Raw genomic sequence first — 27493 nt, forward strand, 5'->3', positions numbered from 1 at the left:
CCCCCAGAATTCTTTGCGAAGAACAAAAAATAGGATTAAAGACAAAAGGGGAGGAAAGGAAGACAGCGGCCAATGGAGGCGCTGTGGAGCAATGACGTCACGGCAAACTGCTCTTCAGTGGGCGGGCCGAAGGACGCCTCGGCAACAGGGTCACGTGCTTCTCGAAGATTGACACCTCCCCCTCTTCCCCCCCCTACTGCCTCGACGCTTTCCCACTGCGACGGTGATGTCATTGTTGTTTATCCTGCAGGACTGAAAGCGTAGAGGCAGGGCGTTGCACAGGCTTCGGAGGGAATGAAAAGGGTAAACCGGCCGCATGGAGAAAAACAGGTTGGACACAGCCCTTAGCCAGAATTCCGAAAGCCAAAATAATTCAAGCAAGGCTGCATGGACACTGTAGAATCAATGCAGACCCATACCGCTTTAATTCCCAGGGCTCAGTGCTGTGGAATTGTGGGATTTGTAGTTTGATGAGGTTGGCAGAGCTCTTTGACACTGAGCCATAGTCATTAATGGGTGTCAAACTGCATTGATCTCACAGTGTAGATCAGGCTTGGGCAAACTTCGGCCCTCCAAGTGTTTTGGACTTCAGCTCCCACAGTTCCTAACAGCTGGCCAAAGTTTGCCCATGCCTGGTGTAGATGCACTCACTGACACCTTTGCTTTCTGGTGGCAAAATGTACACAAACTTTGTTTCATGCACAATTGAATACATTAACCTTCAAGCTATGCATGTAAGGCAGGCATAGGCTAACTTCGGCCCTCCATGTGTTTTGGACTTCAACTCCCACAATTCCTAACAGCCGGCCAAAGTTTGCCCATGCCTGGTGTAGATGCACCCACTGACACCTTTGCTTTCTGGTGGCAAAATGTACCCACACTTTGTTTCATGCACAATTGAATACATTAACCTTCAAGCTATGCATTTAAGGCAGGCATGGGCCAACTTCGGCCCTCTAGGTGCTTTGGACTTCAACTCCCACAATTCCTAACAGCCGGCCAAAATTTGCCCATGCCTGGTGTAGATGCACCCACGGACACCTTTGCTTTCTGGTGGCAAAATGTACCCAAACTTTGTTTCATGCACAATTGAATACATTAATCTTCAAGATATGCATTTAAGGCAGGCATGGGCCAACCTCGGCCCTCCAGGTGTTTTGGACTTCAACTCCCACAATTCCTAACATCCAAAGTTTGCCCATGCCTGGGGTAGATGCACCCACTGACACCTTTGCTTTCTGGTGGCAAAAGGTACCCAAGCTTTGTTTCATGCACAATATTATTAAAAATATTGGATAAATGTACCTTCAAGCTATGCATATTAAGGCAGGCTATGGGGCAACTTCGGCCCTCTGGGTGTTTTGGACTTCAACTCCCACAATTCCTGTGGGAGTTGAAGTCCAAAACACCCGGAGGGCCGAAGTTGCCCCATGGCCTGCCATAGCACACATAAATTTTGCGGCCCATCTCCAAGATATCTCATTATGCAAGTAATGGTGTTCCAAAACCCAAAACACTTTTCCCAAGAATTTCAGATAAGGGATGGCCAACCTGTAATGCAAAAGCGGGTGAGCCTGCAGTGGCATGCTAGGTCCAGGAAGCTGGTGGAAAATACAAACCCAGTTATACTGCATGCTGGAACAATATTTTTGTTTATTTAAAGTGACTTAGGTTATAAGGCTCAACTAACATTAACCATAACAACCATTCGCCTTCCTATTATCTACCCAATCTCATTACCTAGGAAAAACCGGTTGCCACTTGTAGAAAAGAAAAAAAATGAAGAGAAACCTGGCACTGAAAATGATATGCAAAAACAGTATAATTTTGAAATAGTCTATCAACTGGGTTAACATGAACCAAGTCTAATCATAAAAGTTAGAACATAAAAAGGAGCTTGGCTGGATCACATCAAAGACTAGCCCAGTCCAGTATCATGTTTACCCACTATCTAAACAGATGCTAATAAAAAGTCCAGAGTCAGGACACAAGGACAGTGTTTCTTTTCCCAGCAAATGCATGCTACCAAAGGACATGGGAGGCCCATCAACAGGTGCATCTACACTGCAGAATTAATATAGTTTGCTACAGAATCCTGGGAGCTGTAGATTGGAAAATCAGCAGCACTATTGGGCAGAGAAGGCTTAAGTCCTTGCATAGTTACATCTCCAATGATTCCATAGCATTGAGCATGGCAGTCAAAGTGGTGTCAAACTGCAATAATACTAGAGTGCAGATCAGGGGTCCTCACACTTTTTAAACAGGGCCAGGTCACAGTCTCTCAAACTGCTTGAGGGCCAGATTATAATTTGAAAAAAACATGAATGAATTCCTATGCACACTGCACATATCTTATTTGTAGTGCAAAAAACACTTAAAAACAATACAATAATTAAAATTAAGAACAATTTTAACAAATATAAACTTATTAGTATTTCAATGGGAAGTATGGGCCTGCTTTTGGTTGATGGGATGGGATGGGATTGTAGTTGTTGTTGTTGTGTGCTTTCAAGTCGTTCCAGACTTAGGTTGACCCTGAGCGAGGGCTGGGTAAATGACCTTGGAGGGCCGTATCCGCCCCCCCCCCCCCCCCGGGGCCTTAGTTTGAGGACCCCTGGTGTAGATACACCCAACATCTTTAGGTACTATTCATAAACCCCTGTAGAATAAGGGCAGTGCTTTTAACGCCATAGTTGTAGGAATCGGGTACCTTTGTCTGTTTTGAATCAATACAGCTTCACTTTTTTTTTTTTTTGGTCGTGTCAGGAGCGACCACTCCTGTAGTGAGAGAACTGGCCGTCTGCAAGGACGTTACCCAGGTGACGCCCAGATGATTTGATGTTTTATCATCCTTGTGGAAGGCTTCTCTCATGTCCCTGCATGAGGAGCTGGAGCTGATAGAGGGAGCTCATCCGCCTCTCCCCGGATTCGAACCTGCGACCTGTTGGTCTTCAGTCCTGTTGGCACAGGGCTTTAACCCACTGCGCCACCGGGCAGCTTCACTGAAGAGCTGCATATCTAACATCGTTATTCCTGTCCACTTTTTTCACAACATGCATCATTTTATGGTGTCTGTCATGCCCCTTTCTTTTCTATGCTGAAAACCCCCATAGACTTTCTCTAAGATCAACACATTCAGCTACCACATTTTGCCTTTTACTGCTCTAGATGTGTTGTGGGTTTAAGATGAAACAAGCAGAATTTATTCTATATTCTATATGATGTTACACTATAGATGTTTATGACAAGGTTCAGCACTATTTTTTTCTAAACATCTGCAACATGGAATTTGTCCTTGCCACATGCAGTCTCGCAATTTTAGAATACTCTTTAAAAAGTATGCCTAAAACCAATTCATGCACTTTCGCTTTTTTGTTTTTCCAGTCTTGTAATTTTCCTTTTATTGTTTTGCTTTTGATAATATCAGTATGTATGCTTTGTTAAACCAACTTAGCTATAATAATGTTGAAAGGGAGGACAGATACTGCTTCCTGCCCCCCCCCCCAAAAAAAACCCCACAAATTTAAATGGTCCTGGCTGCCTTTTCTAGACTCAAAAACCACCATGTCTCAAAGACACAGGGCCCTTGTGCAAAACCGCAATGATGGCATTCTCATTTGCAAGTTCAACCTGTTCCATTTAAATGTTCCTATGATTGGCTGTATCGTTTCTACTGCAGAAAGTAAATTTTCCTTTTTTAGGCAAAGCATGACATACAATACTATTTCCAGAGCTGCTGCTGGGAATGAGTCACTCTATTGTATATATTTTGATACTACATTTAAAAAAATACAGGTCTACTGTTACTTTCTACCTTTCAAGGACTTCTGATCCAACTATTCAGACTCCTCTTGATTTATACATTTAACTAAGTTTAAAGCCACTACAGTAACCTTTTCTGTCCAATAGCAGAAGTAGATTCTGCTGGTCAAAATTGTACCATCTGTCAAACGAGGCACAACACATAAGAAAAACATTAATATTCTTTTTTATTGTAAAAAAAATTGATTTGTTTCAATTTTGTTTAAACATACAAGCAGAACATCTGTTTTAATACTCCCTGTTAACACTGTTAAACCTAAATGAACCAAAGCAAAAAAATTAAAAAACATTAACAGCCACAAATTTGCTTATTTACAAACTTCTTTGTCCTTTATAAGATATTTACAAGACAACAGATTTTACATATTTAAAATGGTATAAAAAAGGATGCATCTGCAGACAACCACATGTCAAAGGGCAGAAAAACAAAGCATGGGACAAAATTACAATTTTAGAACTACTGTTAACTTGGTTAAATAAAGCAATGTTTTTGTTTTAAACCGAAGATCAGATCTGATTTCCAAGGGCTTTTAGTTAATATAAATTTCACAGTGCTGTATTCCCTTATGGGGAGAAAGACCATTCCTTCCATCTTGCTCCTAGCTAACATCCAATGCAAAACCTTTATATAACCGCTATCTATTTCCACACACGTATCCATCCCCTTCTTAGATACAAGTTCCATGTGTTAATATTAAACAAACTTATTTTAAGTCAGCATGGTCTCAATGGGGCAAGTGGCAGTAGGGATGAGAAGATTTTGCTGCTATATTTCAGGACAACATGTATGGCATCTCTGATAAAAGCCAAATTTGGGGGCAAGCAGAAACATCTTCCTCCTCCTTTCTAACCACATCAACTCAAGAAATATCTTGCAAACTCTTTGTGCTTACTTTAGAGTTGGAAGTAGGCTCAAATGCTAGCAGGATAACACTCTAAAATCAACAATGCCTCCACCAGTAAGACTCTCATCAAAGCTTGCTGGTTATATATGACCATGCTTTTAACAGTAGGGCAAAAATAATTTTTAAAAAACCTGTAAGGATGCATGCTGGCATGCTAAAAAAGCAAAAGATCCAAACACAGCCTTAGTTAAAATAAAGCTAGGCAAGCATTGTGCACTATCTCAAATACACAGGCTACTTGGCAAAAGAGAAGATGTGTTTTCTTCTCATTTCAAAGTGTCTGTTGAATTCGTGACTTAACTACATGGACATTGAGTGTGCTACCTTTTGAAGAAAAGGAGCATCCTTTTGATTTTTCAGGACTTATAACCCAGAAATAACTGCAGCTACTGGAAGTATTTGGAGGTTGGAAAGTTGGGAAAGAACCAATCTGGTGGATGAGCATCCTCCCTATGTGATGTTATTGGCATTTAAAGAGAATGAATATCATCCTGCACTGGATCTTGTAACAAACCAGAAAAGTGACACAAGAAACATTCTTCTATTTATACAACAGTGTCATGCACTGCAAGATTTTAGCTTCAGTGTTCATAAAAATACACTTGTGTGTGCACACATAGACAATAGCGGCCACCTGCTATTGTATGAAGCAGGCAAATAAGCATATACTCTCTTCTCAGGAATTCCTTGTTCTCAGAAGCATTGTTTGTTTTAATCACCAGCTACTGTAAAGATTTCAAGTCTGGGATCTACTTAAGAAGTGCCAACTATGTTTAAGAAAGAAAGTTTCAACTGTTGGTGTTTTTTAATATAATTTTAAGAAAAAGTGAGAGAACAGAAAGTTGGTTCCCACCCACAGGACTTGCAGACTGTGCCGAATGTAGGGGCAATTTCACCTCTTGCAAGAAGATTTGAACCTTTCTAAAAGGTATATATACTGTTGCAATCGACTTCACACAGGGAGAGACTCCTTCTCAGAAAGATTTGATTGGAGGAATCATTTAGCTTCTGGGTGAAAGGATACTATCTTTTTACCTTTCCACTCTCTCACTGCTCCCCATTCTTTCTAGAAACAAATTACTTTGCCTAGGCTGGGAAAAGAACCACATGGCTGTTTGTAAGTGCTTCCAGGCAAGAGCCTGTTACAGCCTTTGGCTGTAATAGGGAAGTCCAGTTTTTGAAATGTCATTTGTCTATTGGTAATGCCAAGGGGTCGGTATCTGCCTAAACTGACCAGATCTCAAATGCCAGTAAATTTAGTAGTGCTAATGCTTAGAATTTCCATTAAGGATCCAGAACTGTGCAACTTTTTGTGCCATTAAAACCCAACCATTTAGACCCCACTGTATTTTGACAGAGGAAAATAAGACCATAAGCATGTTCTGGTAAAACAAACAAGTGAAAATCTGGAGACAGGCCGACACCGCATTGTTAATTTAGGATTATGTCAAGTGTCCTGACAGAATTAACAGTGTGGCACAGTTGTCAGACCTACAGACCTTCACTACGGATGTTACAAAGTCAAGACTTGATCACCTACTGTCCTTGAAATTGAAGCAGAAGGTATAAACCAAGTTTGAGAAAACCAGAAATGAAAGTAAAAGCCACATCACAGCAGTATGTGAAGGATCAAATGAGGCAGGAGGAAATGCATGGATCAATGATGTGGATGTTTTTTGGAAGAGCAGCTGGGAGCAGATCCAATAGAAATGTCCCTTTGCCCAATGTACTCAGATGGGTAACACCACCCCCACTTCATTTCCAATGCCCTTAAGGAGCAAGCGCAATAATGTCAATAACAATATGAGTTTTTGAAAACAGAGGAAGCCTTCATGTTTGCGATAATTTACAAATGGGAACAATACTGTCATATTTTTATGCTTGTCCACCGCTCATAGTCTCAACAGACTTGCTCACTGCAACTGTTCAGTACAGTTCATCTGAGGTTGCCAACTGAAATTTTGCAACTTTTTCCCAACAAGAAGAAAAAAACAGTAGTTTCTCCCAAGTAAAAGAAAAAAATGGACAACAGATGAAGAGTTTTGAGGTCTCAAAGAAACCATATGCAAGCATAAAAAAATATTTATAGTGAACAAGAATGTACATCAAGAGGGAAGATTGACATAAAATGACATATACAGTTCTCTGCCACTTGCTGTGACTAGCAAAGGGCAACCTGTCAAGGCAGAGGTTTCTCCTAGTTGGACACACCTATTTCCTGCATGTCCGGTGAGGTGTCTGTTTCTTTTGTGTCTCCAACCGGCAGCGACTTCGTTCATCCAACCATGGCAGTTCAAAGTTCCTGACAAATAAAAATGTTGCATGGAAAATGGTTAGTAACAGCAAAGTGGGGGAAGAGTTTTAGCATTTCAAATTCCTCACTCTTTATAAAGAAATGGTAATAAGCACACAAACAAAGATTTAAGAGAAGAAAGGTTAAAAAAGAAAACATATCAACCCAATTGTCACCTCTAGTTCAGAAGGAGCTACAGTAGGAAACAAGATTTGAATGTATAGAGGAAAGGCCCATAATTCAACATCCCTCATTTCAGCACAGTATATCCTCCCTCAATATAGATGTGTGTACTTACTGTGGGCTTAATTTTGGTAATGGTCGGCCAAATGCTACAACAGGCAAGTAAGGGGTGATCATCAGGCTTTCAACTAAAATGAGAAAGATGAATGGAATATTACCTTTACAGGTGATAAATATTGAGCAATGCCCATTTTTAGAACAGGTTTTTCCTGTCCCTTTTTAGTTTAAAGCTATGCATGGATAACGTGAAGACCTGCAATATCGTATTTAAAAGTCACTCACCATCATCTGACTCTGGGAAAAATGAGGTAACTTCAGGCTCAGATTCCTGAATTCCTTTCTTTTTGTACATTCTGAGCTGTAGTCGCTGCAAAATTCTTTGCTCCCGAATCCGCTGAATATCCCACCTTTGGGAAGAAGAAAAGGGAAAAATTGTAATATATTCAAAACTTCATATAAGTGCCTCCATGTTGTGACTAGTAGCCACTACGCTACACTATTCTAGTTGTTTTAGGAAACTGACAGAACATCCTATGACCAGGAATACAAAAGGTTAATTACAAACTATAAGGGAAAACACTTCTTTATATTAATATATCACCCAATTTTGTTCAGTTAATCTGAGTCCTTATATTCAAAAGCACCTGTTTATTTACCTCTCCCAAAACATCTGTTAATACTTTTGATTTATATTCTATTAGATTTACTTTATATTCTATACTCCTTCACTTTTTGTAAAACATACAACCCAATTGCATATCTCATACTGCATTTACTAAAAAATAAACTAGTTGCCCAAGCCTCTGGCCCACAAACAGCTGCAATTCCTTTTCACCTTTTCCTCCTCTTCTCATCCAGTTCCAATTTTGCATGCCGTTTGGAGAAGACACTGTCATCTAAGGTCTAAGAGGAAAAATATATATTTTTAAATGTCAATAACTACACTGCTAAGTCATTAATTATGATACTAGAATGGATTCTCCCATCACTGGCTGAGTATTGTTTCTTTTCATTCCCCAGAAAAAGGCATTTGTGAGCTAGCAGATTACAATATTCTTTTTTTTTATTTCCCTCTGGAATCCTCCTGAAACCCAGGAAACAAATATGCAAAAGATCAGGCTTTGAGAACAAAGCACTGAACCAAGAAAAGAAAATGCTGCTTTTTAGCCACAGATAAATTAACAGAGAAGAGTCTCTTATTCAGATTAAATGGCTACCTGTATCAGTGCCCAGGCATAACTGGCAGGCTCATCAAGCAACGCCAATCAATTTTCCTGGTGGCAGCATGAGTTACGTGTCCCAGTAACACAGGCAAAACAGAGTATTTTGAGCTTCATCACAAAACTCCTTATATGAAATTCTTACAGTTGTACATAAACATGGGGATAAATTCTTAAAGTTGTAGATAAACATGGTGATAATTTCTGGTTTAGGAGCAAAGGAACACAAAGGTTCTCCATGTCTGCTTATGGGATTTACCCTACACCCTTCCTCCTCTTTTAACAACTATTTCCTTGTCTTCCTGTTCTGAACCTTAACAACCTGCCACAACAACCTGCCTGTCTTCCTATTTGCTTCTTTATTTGCTGACCTACCTCCACAAGCTCTGAAGGATTCAGGTCTCTCAGAGGTTCTACTGTGTGGTCCCTCCATGATGGAACTGTAAAGGGAAAACAAGTGTGATAGTGATTCATTTTAAGAAAAAGAAATGCTAAAGAGAATTTAACATTAAACAATGTAATAAGCCTAGTAGTGAAAAGCAAAGTGAGTTTAGATGTTTCAGTAACATCAATTAGCAAGGTGCTTGCCTACCTTATTGTCATTTTTACTACTCTATATACATAATAAACTTGGTCCTCTTGAAAAACAATCTTGGTCCTCTTCAGAAACCTTAAGATTTTCCAATATTGGCCACATGGCTTGTAGTTCCCAGCTTCTGTAGTTAAAATGACTTTCAAGTTTTCTTTCCAAATGCTCAGAATAGGTTACATATCATTCTATGTGCAAACATGCTGAGGCCCGAAGGATTTTCTGCAACCACCAAATGAGCTTTGTAGCTGAAAAAAGGTTTTGAATCTGAGCTCACAAATTCTGAAGAACATGATCATTCATATTCAGTACTGAGAAACCAATGTCCTTTAGTAATAGTACCAAGTAGTATTTAGCTAAAATACCACATGTGAACAGCCCAAAACTTTTTTAAAATCCCTTTATTTACAGACTCATAGAACTGACTTGTAGAGATCTACCCTCCAGGTAAATCATTTGATTTTATGGCACAATCAGGTCTCCCTCAAAATACAAAAGCACAAACAAGCAAGTACAATTGCAACACAATTATTAAATATCTTATTTATAATAATAATCACCTAAATAAAACCATTTATGAAGAGTTGGCTTGAAGCCAATTTTTCAAGTTCCAAAAAATTACTGGTCTATACTCATATGTTTTATATACCTATGTTAGTCATAATGTGGTATGCATCAATAGCCTAAAAAACAAAGAAACACCATTCTATTGCAATTTACAAAAACCTCTTTGTCTTGTCACCTAGACGCGAGTTTTTATATGCCACAAATGATTGGGTAAAATGCTATTTTATAAACCTGCTTCAATCCTTTGCCAGGCATTCTCTAAACCAGCAGCACATTTTCTCCCAGCTAGCTCAAAAGGTTAATTGGCAGCTTTCAGAATGTTTTCACAAACTAGCATCTTAAAGACTGCCTAGTCTCGAGACTGATAATTTCTGTTTATCCAGACCACTCAAACCAATGGCTTGACTTGGAACAAAAGTTTTCCAAGCCAGAGATTTTGAGATTTAAATTAGCCCTAGTGCCATCTGAGTAATTACTGAGAAGTCTGCAAGTCTTGCACTATTTTCCTACCATAGGATGTTGCAAAGGTCATGGGAGACAAGTATGTTTAAAGAAGGGTTAGGATAATTTTATGACGAATAATGGTTACTACCCATGATAACTAAGTGAAATTTCCCCATTTAGAGGGGAACAATACTTTTGATTTATTAAGGCAGAGCAATCATGCAGCTCTCTATACATTGCCAGGGGACTGCAACTTTTATCACTCCTCAACATGAACTATGCCGTATAGGACTACTACAACTTGCAGTTCAAAAACATCTGGAGAGCTATAACTCCCACTCATGGCAATACAGCAAAGGTTGCTTTCCTCATGTTTGGTTTGTGAGCTTCCCAGAAGCAACGGGTTAGCTGCAGTTCAAAACAACCTTCTAGATTAGAAAGATCTTTGAACCAATCCCACAAAGTTATTATAAAATTGTGGACAATTTATTATAAGCTGACCCCATAAAAGCATTCTTCAATACTCTAGCACAAAACTGCAAGCACATATCAGACAAGACCAGGGCCAAAAATGAGGGAGGGGACATGGAAGAAAGAAAAGATGACCAGATTCTAGTTTATTCTGCTGTGTAAATTTCACTTGGATTTTAAGACCAAGTTGCTTTTAAGAGGAAGAGGTTTCTACAATCTGGTGTGAAAAAAATCTTTCTTAATCATCAGAAGGAAATTGCTTCAGAACTTCCCTAAGAAAAGAATTTGTTATCACATTTAAAAAGATGGAAAACACAAAATTGCAGTATAATTGAATTTAGCTCCTATATATGTAATTATAGAAAATAGATTTAGATTTCTAGAATGCCATTTTAACAGGAGAAACTGCAAATCTTTAGTACATTTTCTTCTATCCAGAATAATCTGCATCCAAGAACCCCAACTACCAAATAGTATATGGGCAAAATGGCTACTTTTAAGAGATTTGTGGCAGAGAGGGGGGTCAGAGGAAAAGCAGTTCATGCATAAAACGGTCTAACACAGATTCTCTTCCTAGTCGCTCAGGAACCAAGACAGAAAGCCCTATGGCTCAAAAGTCACTGGAGAAAAGACTACCATCAACCATATTTGCCTTCATCCATACCCGCATTGAAAAGTTTATAACTATGAAAGCAAGAACAACTTGAGAGAGGTATAACAACAATTAAGCAGTTGAGGAAAATACAATTGACCCTGTGTATCCATGGGTTCTTCAATCAGGGATTCAACCAACCATAGCACAAAAATATGTTAAATTTATTTTGCTGTGCTTCAAGTACTGTGCTAATACATAGGCACACCCTCCTGCAGCCCCTGGCCACAGATCCTCAGGCTCTCTCCAGCCTTTGTTGAGTTGTCTGTCATTTTGGTATCCATTTGAATTCTGGATCCAAACCCCAACAGATACCAAAGTTCCCACTGTATATAATTCCTACACAAACATACAACAGGAACAAGGTCAGAGTTTTTCACTATCTGCTACTCTGCCTAATTAACAGGTAAAAGCAGAAACAAAATTTACTTGAGAGGATGATGCCGTCATCATATTCTTGGGCCCTTTTCATCTGTTGAACAAGATCACAAACCTCCATGTTTCTTTGAGCTTTCATGCTCATAAAGTTGAAAACTGGCTAACACTAAGTACAAGCCCTTGAACATCAGACAGTTTCTTTCCTGCTGACTACACTAAAAAGCAGTACTATGTTATAGGCTTAGACCAGGCATGGGAAAATTTCGGCCCTACGGGTGTTTTGGACTTCAACTTCCACAATTCCTAACAGTTTGCCCATGCCTGACTTAGACTCTACAATTATGTCAGGTGGAAATGATAAGAGATGAAGTTCAAAGCATCTAACAGACCAAAGTCCCCATCACTGCTATAGAAGTAAACTAGATTAACAGTTGTGGCTTCTCTCTAGGAAATCTAACAACTAACTCTAGGAGAGTTTAGTGATTTCAAAGAACATTTTTGCAGTTTCAGAGCATTTAGAATTGAACCACTCCTTTCTTTTTTGATCCCCTGGTTCCCTAAGATTTCTGCGCATGGTTTGGTTAATCAACCACATCTCTTGGTCAAACAAAGATAAACTGAAAATATTATAGCAAATTACACAAACAAATACAAAGTTGTACATTTTGCATTAAGAGATTCTGAAGATCAAATATGATATACCTTGAGAAAGAACTTGCTTTATTGAATACTTACTGCATATAGGTTCAGTAGTTTGCTACTTTTTCAGAATTGTGGAAAATTGAACAGAACATAGAAGAACCTGCAGCTGTATGTCAAATATGCTCAGATCATAGTTTGTGAATGATATATAGCCAAATGCCGATTTGCTTCTATTCACAGTCATCACCTAATCACACAAATACCCTAAGAGTCATCACTTACCATTCCTCTTCCACGAGCAGCTCTGCTTATTGGGAAAAAATAATATACAAAACTCTAGGTTTTTTAAAAAAAAAACTTTAAAATAAAAAAGTAAAATCAAGCAAAATGAGTATGTAAACACAAAATACGAAAATTTCCCCCCTATGGTATTCATTTGTATAGCTGAGTCTAAACGCACAACTGTGTTCTCCCCTTAACAAAAAAAGAGATAAAAACTTGATTGTGCCATATCTTACCTTAATAAATCTATACCACAGATTGACTTCAAAATGTTACTCATTAATATGGCTTAAAGCAGACATCGTGTGACTTCTTACCACAGTTAATGCAAAATGTATGTGCTTTGGGTTGTCCTTTTAAAAAACCTTGCAAACCAAAAACAGTTATGTACTGATAAGAGTTCTTCTTACTTTAGTTCAATTGTTTTTCAGCTCCAACCTGTAAAGTGAGACCCATTTTTCTCTAAACAAAACTCCTATATAAATATACACACATGCATTCCCTACTCACTTTCTCCTTTTAAAAAAACTGAAGGTGCTGCTGGTGCAAACTATCTCAAATAAGAGTGCAAATTATTTCTTTACAACTCCAGATGAAGACAGATATCTTGATTGACAAAGCAGTCTGATATCAAACTCAATAGCTTGTGGGTATTGCAGCTGGAAACATTACTAGGAGAGAAAAAAAACTGTACCTGAGTGCCTTACATGTGTGCGAAAGAGCTTATCTGAAATGCAGCTAATCTGATATGGTTTATAGAGCAACCTGATTTGAGAACAAAAGATATTCGAAGATTCCAGCAACTTTGGGCTCTTGGTCATGCCAGCAAATACACATCTCCCAGGACAGAACTGTTTTCACCTAGTCTTCACATAAAAAGATGACTGTCACACTGCCAATCCCCAACATGAGTCATCAAGAGCTGCTTGCTAACAAAAACCGATACTTAGAGCATACACTGTGAGCATTGTATGCTACAAACGTCATGGTTATTCAAAAAGTCACCACGGATCACTAAAGTGGCCAATCTTCTTTGCACATTGCCCACACCTGGTCTAAAGTGGTATGAGTTTCAGAGACTTCAATTTTCCAGCCAGGTCTAGAACCTGACACAGCATCACTCAGAAATGGAATGTTGCCATCCGACTCTCTTCGAGTGTTCAAAAGCCTCTAAAGAAGACCCCTAAATGAGTAAGTTCCATGCCCCTCCAACCCACCTCACACCAACCACCACAAAGGCACAAGCAAGCCTCTTACTTGCTACAATATCCTCCTTGGGAGAAGTTTCTTGTAATGGTGAAGGAGGCAGCTGGTGCCACCGGCACAAGTACATGTCAGTGGTGGAAAGGTAGGGTAAGTCTTCTGTTTCACTGCAGGAGTCCCTTTCCTTTGAATGGCACCCATGCCCTTTCAAAGATGCTGAGGATTTCAGCGGAGTGTCTCCAAGTGATCTAGTTTTTTCAGGAGTTTCCTGACTTCTTAGTTCACGTCTGTTAATTGATTCAGTCAAAGAACTGCTGGGTTCATCTTTCAGTGCAGAAGCCTTTGGAGATTTACATTTAACTTTTGCAAATTCAGCCACCAGCTTCTTCATTGGATTTTTCCTCTCAGCACTTCCAAATGGAGACTTCCTGCAGAAAAAACAAGGATATGTCTACAGCAGCAAATACAGAAGAAGAAGAAGAAGAAAACCGCACAGGAATTCTACAGTTCTATTGTGAAGTAGCTTAGAAATGAGAAATCAACTCAAACTTCAGTGGTTATCATCGTTTTTACAAAGATGGTACATGAACCTAAGACAGTTGTTCTCAACCTGTGGGTCCCCAGGTGTTTTGGCCTACAACTCACAGAAATCCCACTCAGTTTACCAGTTGTTAGGATTTCTGGGAGTTGAAGGCTAAAACATCTGGGGACCCACAGGTTGAAAACCACTGACCTAAGAGTTTTGAACCCAAATTTAATCACCACAAAGTCCTTCCAAGAATATCAAACATTGCCAAATTTCTTTATCAAAATTCTTAGCTCTTTTATAGAATGCAACTCCCAATGGTTCATGGGTGGAAACCTTGTAAAAGCATATTTGAAAGCACAGACCAGCAATCTTGGCATTACCTTTTGTGGCCCTTTCCATTCCGTCCATATGGGAAGTGTTTCAAAGGCAGTGGATGGGATGTCTCCAAGAGCTCTGGCAGTGGACATTCTATAGGTGACTTCTCTGGTACTTCAGGTTCAATTGCCTCCTCTGTTTCATACTCTGGAAATATCTTGTGTTTCTCACGTTCATTGTCCTTCTTCACCAGCTGCATCCTCCTTTCCATGCGCTCAATTCGAGCAAGGAGCTGAGGACACAACAGTGCAATGTGTTAAATATCAAATATGGTATTTTCAGTTACTAGAATTCACCTTGTGAAAAATCAGCCTTGCAATAATTACCTGGGAGTGCTGATATTTGCTTACAAGCCTTGATAGTACTGGGTCCTGTTTGGACATGCTTACTCCACATCAATCTCTCTTTCAAACTGGGATGCCAATTTTGCCTCCATTTTAAAAGTATGATGATTAAGAATAGAACTCCATTTTACTAACGACTTGGTGTTTGAAATGTTTTGTTGCAGTTATCAGTTTAGTCAACACTATATCTTTTTCTCAGGATATATCTGCAGACATCACTGATTTCTTTTGTAAGAAAACTCTATGCTACTTGCTTTCACTGTGGAAAATAATAAGGATTTACATGAAATCTACAGAGAAGAATTGGGAAGAATATTTCCAGATCACTAGATGAAATGGGGGACAGGGAGGATGGGTGGGAGAGAAACTGAAGGTAACATCAATGCTTCAGTAAAGCAGGAATGGAGTGATTCTTCAGTCAAGATAGAGTAACATTTCAGCTATACCATGCAATGTTCTCCTTCTGTAAATTTAAATAAAACCTGCATATATATCCCACTTGAATGATACACATGTAATGGTATATTTATGAAAGATAAGTAGCTTCTGCACCTTCTGTTTTCACTTATAGCATCAGGCACTTTGTAGATGTCCATGTTTAATTCTACTTCCTTGTTAAAAACACAGTGTGATGTTTACTACTTCTTCCTCGCTCATGTTCATTCAATAGCACTGGGAACAGATCTTCTCCCCATGTTTTTCAAGCCACACATTCTGCACCAGTCCCAAAGGTTTATATTTAACACTTCCACATAGACATATAACAAAATATAGAAACGTTCACAATAGGGAAAAACAGTACTCATTGGATGTTAGAACCCAAATCCAGCACAGCTGTGAAAGCTTTTGATATCACTCTCTATTGCTTTAGTTCCCTAGCTATAAAATGGGAATGAATAGCAACTTACTTTAAAAAAAACTATCCTTTTCTTGAGCTATTGTCATTAAAGCCCTGTATTCTTTGTCTTTCCCTACACATATTTTTCTCTATACTACCTAGCATACTGCAACCATTAAATATATCTTTAATATAAGAGTTGTGTAACAGTGTCCAAAAACTACCAAGCATATGAAATGTAATGTTAAAAGGGGGTACCAAAGATGCAAACTACAGTGCAACAGGAATGCAAACTGATGTTATCGCGGATCAAGGGTATCTCTGTTTTTTAATAAATCCTTCCAGAAGCAAGTCTAATTCATCTAACAATCTCTTCTGCAAAGCCTCCATTTTGGACACTGATGTGGCAGACAGAGAAGATCACTCTGTAAAATGAAGTCCAAAAGCTCTCAAATATTTCCACAAGTGAAACAAAAATACTAAAGATTTTGGCATTACTCCATAAAAAAGAATGGCACTTGGGGATAAGAGAAAGAACCACTGCAGATACTTTGCAAATCTGCAGTCAGGAACTGCAACAACAACCAACTCAGCTGTGCTAGAATCAGCCTGACTCATACTCTTTGCATATGTGCTGTGAGTATTCTACCTCCTCAGGATGTGTGTGTGGGTTTGTGTGCCCCCCCCCCCCAGCCTTTGCAAAAGCACGGTAAGTATTCAGTCTGCCATCATCACATCCTTGACTGCAAAACGGCAGCTGGCACCTCCATATTGGTTAACTTTACAGGGGCCTGACGGGAGATTTGTTTTTACACTATCTGTTTTGGATCACAGCTTTCTGCTATGAATGGTAAAAATATTAAGCTGCTACCACTTTTTGCAAATCAAAAGCTAATGCTACCACTGCATCTCACACTACAAACACAAACCCTGACAAACATGTCTCCAGAGGGAGGAGGTAGAAACACTTTTTTCCTTGATAATAATGGATGCAGCAGCTGCAAGAACTGAGAAGAGGGGACTATTTTTAGGCAGCACACGTGCCATGCATAGGGGCCAGGATTACAAGTCTTTTGTGGCAATTTGGGGACAGGGAATGAGGGACAGAAATGATGGCATACTAAACCGTTATTTCTAGGAGCATAACTTAGAAATGTGCATTATGCTCTAAACTACTTTTGCTGTAGATAGTAACTTTAAAAGCAACAAAAGCCAACCAACCTTCATTTGCAGTTGATCCTAAGGATCTCCCCCAGTTTCATCTTGTGTTCCCATTCAGCTCTTATGGTGATAGTTTAAGAGGGTTGTGAAGCATCTCCCCCTCCCACATATTTATTGTAAACATCATTTTACAGTTGTGGCTGTAACTAGGAGGAAAACTCTCCATGAAAGCCCCTGTCATGTTGTAGGACCCAGGGACTCTAAACTGTTGGCTTTCACCAAATACAAGAAGGACAAACAAGAGTTGCAAGGTGCCAGGGCAAGGGTGGAGAGAAGTACCTTGCAGGAGTACCACCAAAAACACATTTTGTAATAGTGATTATTTTTAAGTGGGCTGTGGTGTCTGTGAAAAGGGAGGGGGGAAGAACAGTATCTCTAGAAGGGAAGAGGTGGAAGAAGAGCACCAAATCTATACTTATAATATTCCTTGTAAAAGGCACCAGTTCAAAAGCCTTCCTCTATTGTTCACATGGACACTGCAGCTGACTTATTTTGATCAAGCCTCTCTCCCTCCCATGCAGCTCCAAGCCAAGACCCCTTTAAATTAACCTTTTGTATACCACAGGTGGGCAGCTTTAAATTAACCCTGCTATTACTACAGCTCTGCTGATACAAGGGACAGCAGCAGCTACAAACCCTGCCTTGCCTGGTCAGCTGCTGATTAACTCCCTAATAACTGCAACCTCTCCCAAATCCTTAACACTGTGTGCCTGGGGTAGTGCCAGGCAGGGTTCTTAACTCCACCCGTCAACCTTCCCAACTTGCCCCTCAGCTTAACCTCCAGGGTGTCAACCCCTTTCATGGCTGCTTATTAACTCATGCAGTACCATCCCCTCCCTCCTCCAGGCTCCCTTCTAGTTCCATTTCCAGCTAAGCCTTCAGCTGCCCTTGAACATTAACCCTTGCAATACCTTCTCTTTATTGAGGGGCTGCCTCCACTTTAGCCTACAAACAGTAAGGTTCCTTTTTTAATTTTATAAAAAACCTGCCTGCCCTAAGAGAAAACATCATGATTTTATTTAAATAGCTTAAGGAACTGTAGCATGGTAGAGGTCAAAGGTGATCATATTTAACCTCTTATCATGCTACACCTCAAATCATTTAAATTTCAGCCTGCTTTTCCCAATAAAATGGGAAGTGGAATAAAAGTCCCAATAAAAAGGAGCCTTTTACCCTTGCCCAATAACACTGAAGTGTGTGTGTGTGTGTGTGTGTGTGTGTTTGCGTGAGTGCACACCTTCAAGTGACCTGTTGACTTATGACTATTCCATGAATTTTACAGGATTTTAAAAGCAGGGTCCTTCCACATAACACATATAATTCTAACAGGAGCGGAACGCAAGGAGCATACAACCCCCCTGTTGCGCCAACTCCACTGCCTACCAATTTGCTACCGGGCTCAATTCAAAGTGCTGGAGTTGGCCTTTAAAGCTCTAAACGGTTCCGGCCCAAGCTACCTATCCGACCACATCTCTGCCTATGAACCCACCAGGACTTTGAGATCTTCCGGGGAGGCCCTGCTCTCGATCCCGCCTGCCTCACAGGCATGGCTGGCGGGGACGAGAGATAGGGCCTTCTTGGTGGTGGCCCCTCGGCTGTGGAACGCCCTTCCCACGGATATTAGACTAGCTCCATCATTAATGGTATTCCGCAAAAAAGTGAAGACCTGGTTGTTTGAGCAGGCGTTCGAATAGTCAGTGCAATGAGTGTAATGAACAAAGGAATGGAACAATGGATGACGGATCTGGATCATGTTTTTAGTGATGAGATGCTAGTGAATGGCTATTGTTGTTAATTGTATATTATTGTATAATGTGTTACGAGGTTAACTGTTTTATACCGTGTTATTGTAGCATTGAATTTTTGCTGTTTTTGCTGTTCTTGTTGTTAACCGCTGTGAGTCGCCTAAGGGCTGAAAACAGCGGTATACAAATAAAGTAAGTAAGTAAATAAATAAATAAATAAATAATATCCCACGATATCTGCTTTGAACTGGGTTATCTGAGTCCACACTGCAATATATTCCAATTCGAAGCAGATACTGTGGGATTTATTCAGCTGTGTGGAAGGGACACAGCTGAATAAATAAAGGCTGGATCTAGGCTGCCATATAATCCAAATTATCAAAGCAGATAATCCACATTATCTACTTTGAACTGGATTATATGAGTCTATACTGTCATATAATCCAGTTCAAAGCAGATAATCTGGATGTTATATGGCATTGTAGAGTCAGCCTTAGATTGGATATACACTGCCCTATATTCCCATGATCTGATCGAAAATTACCTGCTTTGAACTGGATTATATGAGTCTACATTGCCAGGTAATCTGGGATAAACAGATAATCTGGGATAAGGTCCTGGGATATAAGGCAGTATTGGTCCAGCCTTAAGAGTTGGTTTTGCCAGATTCCTCTTCTGATCTATTGACAACAGCAACTGGCATTTATTGGAACATGTATACAGAACATGTTTTAATACTTATATTGGAAAGTGCTTATCTCATCCAAATACTTGCTGTTCAATAGTGGAGCTCTCTGCCTCTGAGTGTTGTGGAAGCTCCTTCCTTGGAAACTTTTAAACAGAGACTGGATGGCCATCTGTTAAGGATACTTGGTGCTTTTCCTGCATGGCAGGGGTTTGGCCTAGATGGCTCATGTGGTTTTTTACAAATCTAATATTCTATGATTCTACGAACCAGGGCTAATCATATTTTAACTGACAAAATCAGGGAGAATACCCTCAAAGCTAACACAATTTCTCAATGTCCTATGGGGAAGGAGGGGCGATTTGACCTCAAGTACACAAACTGGCTTGGACTCTCTTTTGTTCACTTCCGACTACACAAGTGGGTCTCCCTCTCTGTTTTTTCCTTGATCAATATTCTCCCATGTCTACAGTGACAGAAACTTCTCCCTAAAATGCCCTCCAGCCCCTTCCACACCGCCATATAACTCAGAGTATCAAGGCAGATAATCTACGTTGATCTGCGTTGAACTGCCACAGCCCTATATCCCAGAATATTAAGGAAGAAAATCCCAAAGTATCTGCTTTGAACTGGAATATACCGCAGTGTGGACTCAGGGCCCTTCCACACAGCCTTATATCCCAGAATATCAAGAAGGAAATCCCACATTATCTGAGTGTGGACTCAGTTAACCCAGTTCAAAGCAGATAATGTGGGATTTTATACAGCTGGGGGGGGGGGGCTTCCACTCAGCCCTTTATCCCAGAATATCAAGGTAGAAAGCCCCCAGATAATCCAGCTCAAAGCAGATATTATGGGCTTATCTGCCTTGATATTCTGGGATATAGGTCTGTGTGGAAGGGCCCTAGGTTATGAGTCTCAGTTCAAAGCAGAGAAAGTGGGTTTTTATACAACTGTGTGGGACCCATCCACAGCAAAAGCTAGAAATTGAGATATTTTGGGATGATACAAATCAGACATTTGTAATTGTTATCATGTCACTACTATAATTTTAAAGAGCCAGTATACAGAACATGTTTTAATACTTATATTGGAAAGTGCTTATTGTACTTTTAAAGGTTGTATATTTTATGTCATGGCCTAGGGCTAGTACAATAAACAATCAATTCATTCACAGCCCTATATCCCAAAATATGCATGCAGAAAATCCCACGATATCTTCTTTGAACTGGATTGTCCGAGTCCACACTAAGATAATGTGGGATTTTCTGCCTTGATGTTCTGGGATATAGGGCTGTGTGGGAGGGCCCTGGATTATGAGTCTACACTGCCATATATTCCAGTGCAAAGCAGAGAAAGTGGGTTTTTATACTGCTGTGTGGGGGGCCATCCACTCAGCCCTATATCCCAGAATATGAATGCAGAAAATCCCACAATATCTTCTTTGAACTGCGTTATCTGAGTCCACACTCTGATAATGTGGGATTTTCTGCCTTGATATTCTGGGTTATAAGGCTGTGTGGAAGAGCCCCCAGATAACCCAGCTCAAAGCAGATATTATGGGCTTTTCTGCCTTGATATTCTGGGATATAGGGCTGTGTGTGAAGGGCCCTGGGGTATGAGTGCACACTGCCATATATCCCAGTTCAAAGAAGAATGTGAGTTTTTATACAGCTGTGTGAGGCCCTTCCACGCAGCCCTATATCCCAAAATATGAATGCAGAAAATCCCACAATATCTGCTTTGAACTGCGTTATCTGAGTCCACACTCAGATAATGTGGGATGTTCTGCCTTGATGTTCTGGGATATAGGGCTGTGTGGAAGGACCCTGGATTATGAATCTACAGTGCCATATATTTCAGTGCAAAGCAGAGAAAGTGGGGTTTTTATACTGCTCTGTATCTGCTTTGAACTGGGTTGTCTGAGTCCACACTCAGATAATGTGGGATTTTCTGCCTTGATGTTCTGGGATATAGGGCTGTGTGGAAGGGCCTGGATTATGAGTCTACACTGCCATATATTTCAGTGCAAAGCAGAGAAAGTGTATTTTTACACTGCTGTGTGGGGGGCCTTCCACACAGCCCTATATCCCAAGATATGAATGCAGAAAATCCCCCAATATCTGCTTTGAACTGGGTTGTCTGAGTCCACACAGTTCAAAGCAGAAAATGTGGGGTTTTTCCTGTCGTGGTAGTCTGGGCGAAAGGGCCCTGCTATTCAAAAGTGGCAGCCCGGGCCTTTCTTTCTTTCGAGCCCATTCCCTCCTCCCTTCCCAGCCCCGAAGTTCCCCATACGCCCCTGCGAGGATTTCCATTGGCCCCTCCCACTCCTAAGAGCAGGCGCCCAACGCGCGCGAGCCCTCTCCCTCCTCTCGCTTAACCCTGTGGAGGCCGGTTGGCGCCCAACCAGTGTGGCTTAACCCTTCTCTTCCTGCCCCTTCAAACGCGTTCTCCCGCCAACCCTCGGGCCGTTAACCCTGTGTCCGCCCCAACTCACCGTGTCCCTCTCGGCCTTGAGCTCCTCGATCTCCTTCTCCTTGGCCTGCAACTGCTGCTGCTGCTGCTCGATAAGGTCCAGCTGGAGCAGCAGGATCTGCTTGAGGCAGGCCGCCTGGCTGGAGGCGCCCCCGCCGGCCCCCATGGGGCTCTTCCGAAGGCTGCTCCCACCACCACCGCTGGTGCTTCCAACAACGCTGCTGCTTTTCCACTTGCTGTTGGGCTCCTCTGCAGCCGCGGGGGGAGGCTGTCCGGGCTCGGTGGGCAAGGGAGAGGGGGAAAGCGAGGCCGGGGAGCCTCCGGGCCCGGCGTGGGGGCTGTTGCTCCCTCCGCTTCCTCCTCCTCGCTTGCCCTCCTTGGCGGCGGTGGAAGCAGCAGCAGCAGCAACAACCGCCGCCGCTTGTCCGGGCAGCACCGCCTGGTACTTGGAGGGCCGGGCATCGCCCACGCCCGCCTGCTGCCCAGTGCCCGGCGAGGGCACCACCAAGCCGCTCCAGCAGCAACCGCTCCCGCCGAGGCCTTCTCCCCCTTCCTGCTGCAAGGAGGCAGGAGCCCGGCCTTTGGGGCCTGACGCCGCCGCCGCTGCAGCCACAGCCACAGGAGGCGGAGGCTCCTCCTCTTCCTCCGGGCCAGGCTCCAGCAAGCCCGGCCCCGTCGTCGTCGTCGTCGCGGCTGTTGGAGTCGGTGGGGCCGCGGCGGTGGCTTTGTACACGGTGGATCTCATGGCGATGGGGCGGCCGCGGCTTCAGGCTCCGGACGGGGCTTCTTTGGCGGTGCCTCCGCCGCCGTCTCGCCGCCGCCTTCTTCCTCCTCCTCCTCTTCCTCCCCCTGGACCCCAATCCCCCGCCTGGACCCCTCGGGGGGCGCCCACGACGTCGCCTCCCGCCCCACCAAGACCCATCGCCCCCCTTGCTTGCTCTTCCGACGGCCCCCTTGGCTTGTCCTCGGACGGCTTCACGGACTCACCGCCGCCCTCCTCTTCCTCCGGGTCCTCCTTCTGTTCGCCCCATCGCTGCCTCCAGTCCTCTTCTCCTTTCCCCCCCAAAACAGGGGGGAGGGAATGGGGTGCTACAGGGAGAGGAGGAAAACAGGGAGCCCCTCCACTAACTCAAAAACAAAAATCAATAGAGCGCTCAGGCGGGGGGGGGGGTCCTCCACTTTCCCCTAATAACAAAAGGGGGGCTTCAATTCTGGGCACCGACTTTTCCCCCAAATTGTGTGGGGGGGGGTACTACAGGGAGAAGAAAACAGGGACCCTCGACTAACCCTAACCCTCGACTAACTAAAAAATAAACAAGGTGCTGAGACAGGGAAGTCTTTCACTCTTCCCTAACTAATAACAAAAGGGTGGTTTCAATTCTGGGCTCTAATTTCCCCCCAAAACAGTGGGGCATGAGGTGCTATAGGGAGGTGACAACATAAATCAATAGGGTGCTGAGACAGGGAAGTCCTCCACTCTTCCCTAACTAATAACCAAAGGATTGTTTCAAATCTGGGCCCTGACTTTCCCCCCAAAACAATGGGGAATGGGGTGCTACAGGGAGAGGGAAACAATGATCCCCTTGACTAACTAAAAAACAAATAGGGCGTTGAGGCAAGGAAGTCCTCCACTCTTCCCTAACTAATAACAAAAGGTGGTTTCAGATCTGATTTTTCCCCCAAAACAGTGGGGAATGGGGTGCTACAGGGAGAGGGAAAACAGGGAGCCCTTTGACTAACTAAAATAAATAGGGAGCTGAGACAGGGAAGCCCTTCACTCTTCTCTAACAACAAAAGGGTGGTTTCAATGCTGGGCCCTGATTGTGAGCTTCACCTGTTGGGAGAGTTAAGATTTCTGAACCTCCCTATCTAACAAAGGCCCATGGAGAAGGAATAATGGCATCCACTTGGGAGAAAGCAACGTCTGGCAGGACAAGGAGGGTTCAATTGGGCTCCTAATTGGGCTCCATCGCTGCTTCGGGGCCTCTACTTTCCCCCAATACAAAGGACAGAGTAAGGGGTATTATAGGGAGATGAAAACAGGGAGCCCCTCAATTAACTAAAAAACACAAATAGGGCAAGGAAGGAAAGTCCTCCAACTCTTCCCTAACTAACAACAAAAGGGTGGTTTCAATTCTGGGTTCTGAATTTCCCACAAAATTTCCCTTAAAATGGGGGGGAGGGGTTGCTACAAGAACAGGAAAACAGGGAGCCCCCTAACAAAAATAAATAAATAAACAAGGTGCTGAGGCAGGGAAAGCCCCCACTCTTCCCTAACTAACACTTTTCCCTAACAAACAAAAGGGGTGGTTTCAATGCTGTGACTTTCCCCCAAAACAGTGGGGCTCTGACTTTCCCCCCAAAAAAGCGGGGCTCTGGCTTCCCCCCAAAATAGTGGAGCTCTGACTTTCTCCCAAAAACAGTGGGGCTCTGACTTTTCCCCAAAAACTGCAGGGCTCTGACTTTTCCCCAAAAACAGCGGGGCTCTGACTTTTCCCCAAAACAGCGGGGCTCTGACTTCCCCCCAAAAAACAGTGGGGCTCTGACTTCCCCCCAAAAAACAGTGTGGCTCTGACTTTTCCCCCAAAACAGCAGGGCTCTGACTTTCCCCCAAAACTGGGGCTCTGACTTCCCCCCCAAAACAGTGTGGAATGGGGTGCTACAGGGAAAGGAAAATAGGGAACCTCTCAACCTTTCCCCCAAAACAGTGGGGAATGGGGTGCTACAGGGAAAGGAAAATAGGAAGCCCCTCGACTAACTAAAATAAATAAACAAATAGGGAGCTGGGACAGGGCAGTCTTCCACTCTTTCCCAACTAATAACAAAAGGGTGCTTACAATACTGGGCCCTGATTGTGAGCTTCACCTGTTGGGACTTAAGATTTCTGAACCTCCCTGTCTAACAAAGAAGAAGGAATAAAGCCATCCACTTGGGAGAGAGCAACGTCTGGCAAGACAAGGAAGGTTCAAGCTCTTCTATGGGTTTCTTTTATAGGGAGGAACAGCCCCCCTTCCCCCTAAAGTGGGGGGATGCATTCCCCACGATTTAATTTGGAGGGAAAAAAGGGATAAAAAAGGGTGGGATTTGGTTCCCCAACAGAGTGAGGCGCTGTGGGCTCTTCTCTAGAGTTCCTTCTCCTCGGGGTCCCTTTCTTCCTCCTCCTTGGGGTCCCCTTTCTCAGCTTTTGGGCGCCTCAATGGGGAAAAGGTGGGCCCAGGAACATGTGGGCCTTCCCCAACACTAAGGGTCGTTTGCCAATCTCCCTCCAAGCCCCAGACGCGGAAGTAGTCTGTGGTGGGAATCAGGGCCTTGCTACTCGACTGCTCTTCCCTCAGGTTCAAAGGGATGGAGGGAGAGCAACGGCATGGGCTGGCTAAAAGGCAACTTCCTCCAAGGCTGAATAGGAAGGGAGGCCTTTCCTGCCCTCACTCTAGCCCTCCGCCTCTTCAGGATGCCTCCCTCTCCCTCAAGTTGGTTGTTTTTGTGAGGAAAATAATCTCGGGCCTGAAACCCACAAGCAGGCGGGAAGACGGAGCCCGTTCCCTTCCTCCTCCTCTGCCCTTGCGCCCCTTTACGGCTTCCTAAAGGCTGGCGGCGGGAAAAAGCGGGCGAAGGGAGGGGGGAGCCCGGTGCGGAAAGAAAACAACAAATCCGCCGCTCCGGTTCCGACTGATTTCGGTTACCTTTAAACGGCCGCCATGGCCTGGGCCGCCTCCGGGTAGTGCGCATGCGCCAACCGCCATTGACGGGCTGGAAGGGGAGAGAGAGAGAGAGAGGCACCTTGGAAGGGGGCGGGGCCAGCGAGCAGAGCGCGAGGGCAGCCCTCACTCCAAGCAGGAAGCAGAAGGGGACACACACACATTTCCCACACAGACATGGCAGCCATACACGCCAGGGCCTTGCAGAAGAATTAACATCTTTATCAAGTAGTCAGCTGCCAAGTTGACAATCCCTTATCCAGGCATGGGTAAATTTGGGCTCTCCAGATGTTTTGGACTTCAACTCCCACAATTCCTAACAGCCAATAGGCTGGGTTGTTGTAGGTTTTTTTCAGGCTATATGGCCATGTTCTAAAGCAGTGGTTCTCAACCTCCCTGCATCCTGTTGAGGCATGGGGTTTTGCAGTTTGGAGGAGGATTCAGTTTGGTGGAGAATTTCAGTGCCTACATCAGTGTTTCTCAACCTTCCTAATGCCGCAACCCCTTAATACAGTTCTCTCCTGTTGTGGTGACCCCCAACCATAACATTATTTTTGTTGCTACATCACAACTGTAATTATGCTGCTGTTATTAACTGTCATTATATGCAGGATGTATTTTCATTCACTGGACCAAATTCGGCACAAATGCCTGATATGCCCAAATTTGAATTCTAGTGGGGTTGAAGGGGAGATTGATGCTGTCATTTGGGAGTTGTACTTGCTGAGATTTATAGTTCACACACAATCAAAGAGCATTCTGAACTCCACCAATGACTGAATTGAACCAGTCTTGGCACACAGAACTCCTATGAGTAAATACTGGAAGGGTTTGATAGGCATTGGCCTTGAGTTTTGGAGTTGTAGTTCACCTACATCCAGAGAGCACTGTGGACTTAAACAATGATGGATCTGGACCAAACTTGGCACGAATAATCAACATGCCCATATGTGAATACTGGAGGAGGTTAGAGATAATAGACCTTGACATTTGGGAGTTCAAATCAAATCATTTATTTTGGTCATTGACCATCACAGGAAATAGAGTCACATTTTCATTCAAACTTGGTATGTTTGGTACATTAAAAATATAAAGCACAATATGGATGAGGGAGCGGAAGGGAAGGGGAAACAGGTTAAAACAGAATGCCCAGGTCCATCACCAAATTGTAGACCTTTGGGAGTTGTAGTTGCTGGGATTTATAGTTCAGCTACAATCAAAGAGCTTTCTGAACTCCAACGGGAGAATTGGGCTAAACTTCATACACAGAACCTCCATGACCAATAGAAAATACTGTGTCTTACGGTCTTTGGCGACCCCTCTGATACCCCCTCACGACCCCCCCAGGGGTCCCGACCCCCAGGTTGAGAAACACTGTTCTAAAGGCATTTTCTCCTGACGTTTCGCCTGCATCTATGGCAAGCATCCTCAGAGGTAGTGAGGTCTGTTGGAACTAGGAAAAAGGGTTTATATATCTGTGGAATGACCAGGGTGGGACAAAGGACTCTTGTCTGTTGGAGCTAGGTGTGAATGTTTCAACTGATCACCTTGATTAGCATTTGATGGCCTGGCAGTACCTGGAGCAATCTTTTGTTGAGAGGTGATTAGATGTCCTTGTTTGTTTCCTCTCTGTTGTTGTGCTGTTCTAATTTTAGTGTTTTTTTAATACTGGTAGCCAGATTTTGTTCATTTTCATGGTTTCCTCTTTTGTGTTGAACTTGTACACATGCTTGTGGATTTCAATGGCTTCTCTGTGTAGTCTGACATGGTGGTTGTTGGCTGTTAGGAATTGTGGGAGTTGAAGTCCAAAATACCCAGAGGGCCCAAGTTTACCCATGCCCAGTACATAATGAGACCTCTCATGAAATTCAC

At 42.8% G+C, this 27493-nt stretch overlaps 1 protein-coding gene across 2 annotated transcripts; it reads right to left on the reverse strand.

Moving 5' to 3' along the window:
* Positions 1 to 3972: 3972 nt before the first annotated feature.
* Positions 3973 to 25693, reverse strand: MSL1 (MSL complex subunit 1). Of its 2 annotated transcripts, XM_067470033.1 has the most exons (9): positions 25607 to 25693; positions 21946 to 23012; positions 14621 to 14847; positions 13766 to 14139; positions 8859 to 8923; positions 8099 to 8166; positions 7546 to 7670; positions 7319 to 7391; positions 3973 to 7029 (listed from the first exon to the last, which is right to left on the reverse strand). In XM_067470033.1, exons 2-9 carry the CDS (start codon positions 22666 to 22668, stop codon positions 6939 to 6941), a joined length of 1746 nt encoding a protein of 581 aa, XP_067326134.1. In that variant the 5' UTR covers positions 22669 to 23012; positions 25607 to 25693; the 3' UTR covers positions 3973 to 6938. The 2 variants fall into 2 exon arrangements, with proteins under 2 accessions (XP_067326134.1, XP_060637030.2); XM_060781047.2 differs by having other exon boundaries at positions 21946 to 25686.
* Positions 25694 to 27493: the final 1800 nt, after the last annotated feature.

Source organism: Anolis sagrei, chromosome 6 (genome assembly GCF_037176765.1).
Source record: "Anolis sagrei isolate rAnoSag1 chromosome 6, rAnoSag1.mat, whole genome shotgun sequence".
Taxonomy (NCBI): domain Eukaryota; kingdom Metazoa; phylum Chordata; class Lepidosauria; order Squamata; family Dactyloidae; genus Anolis; species Anolis sagrei.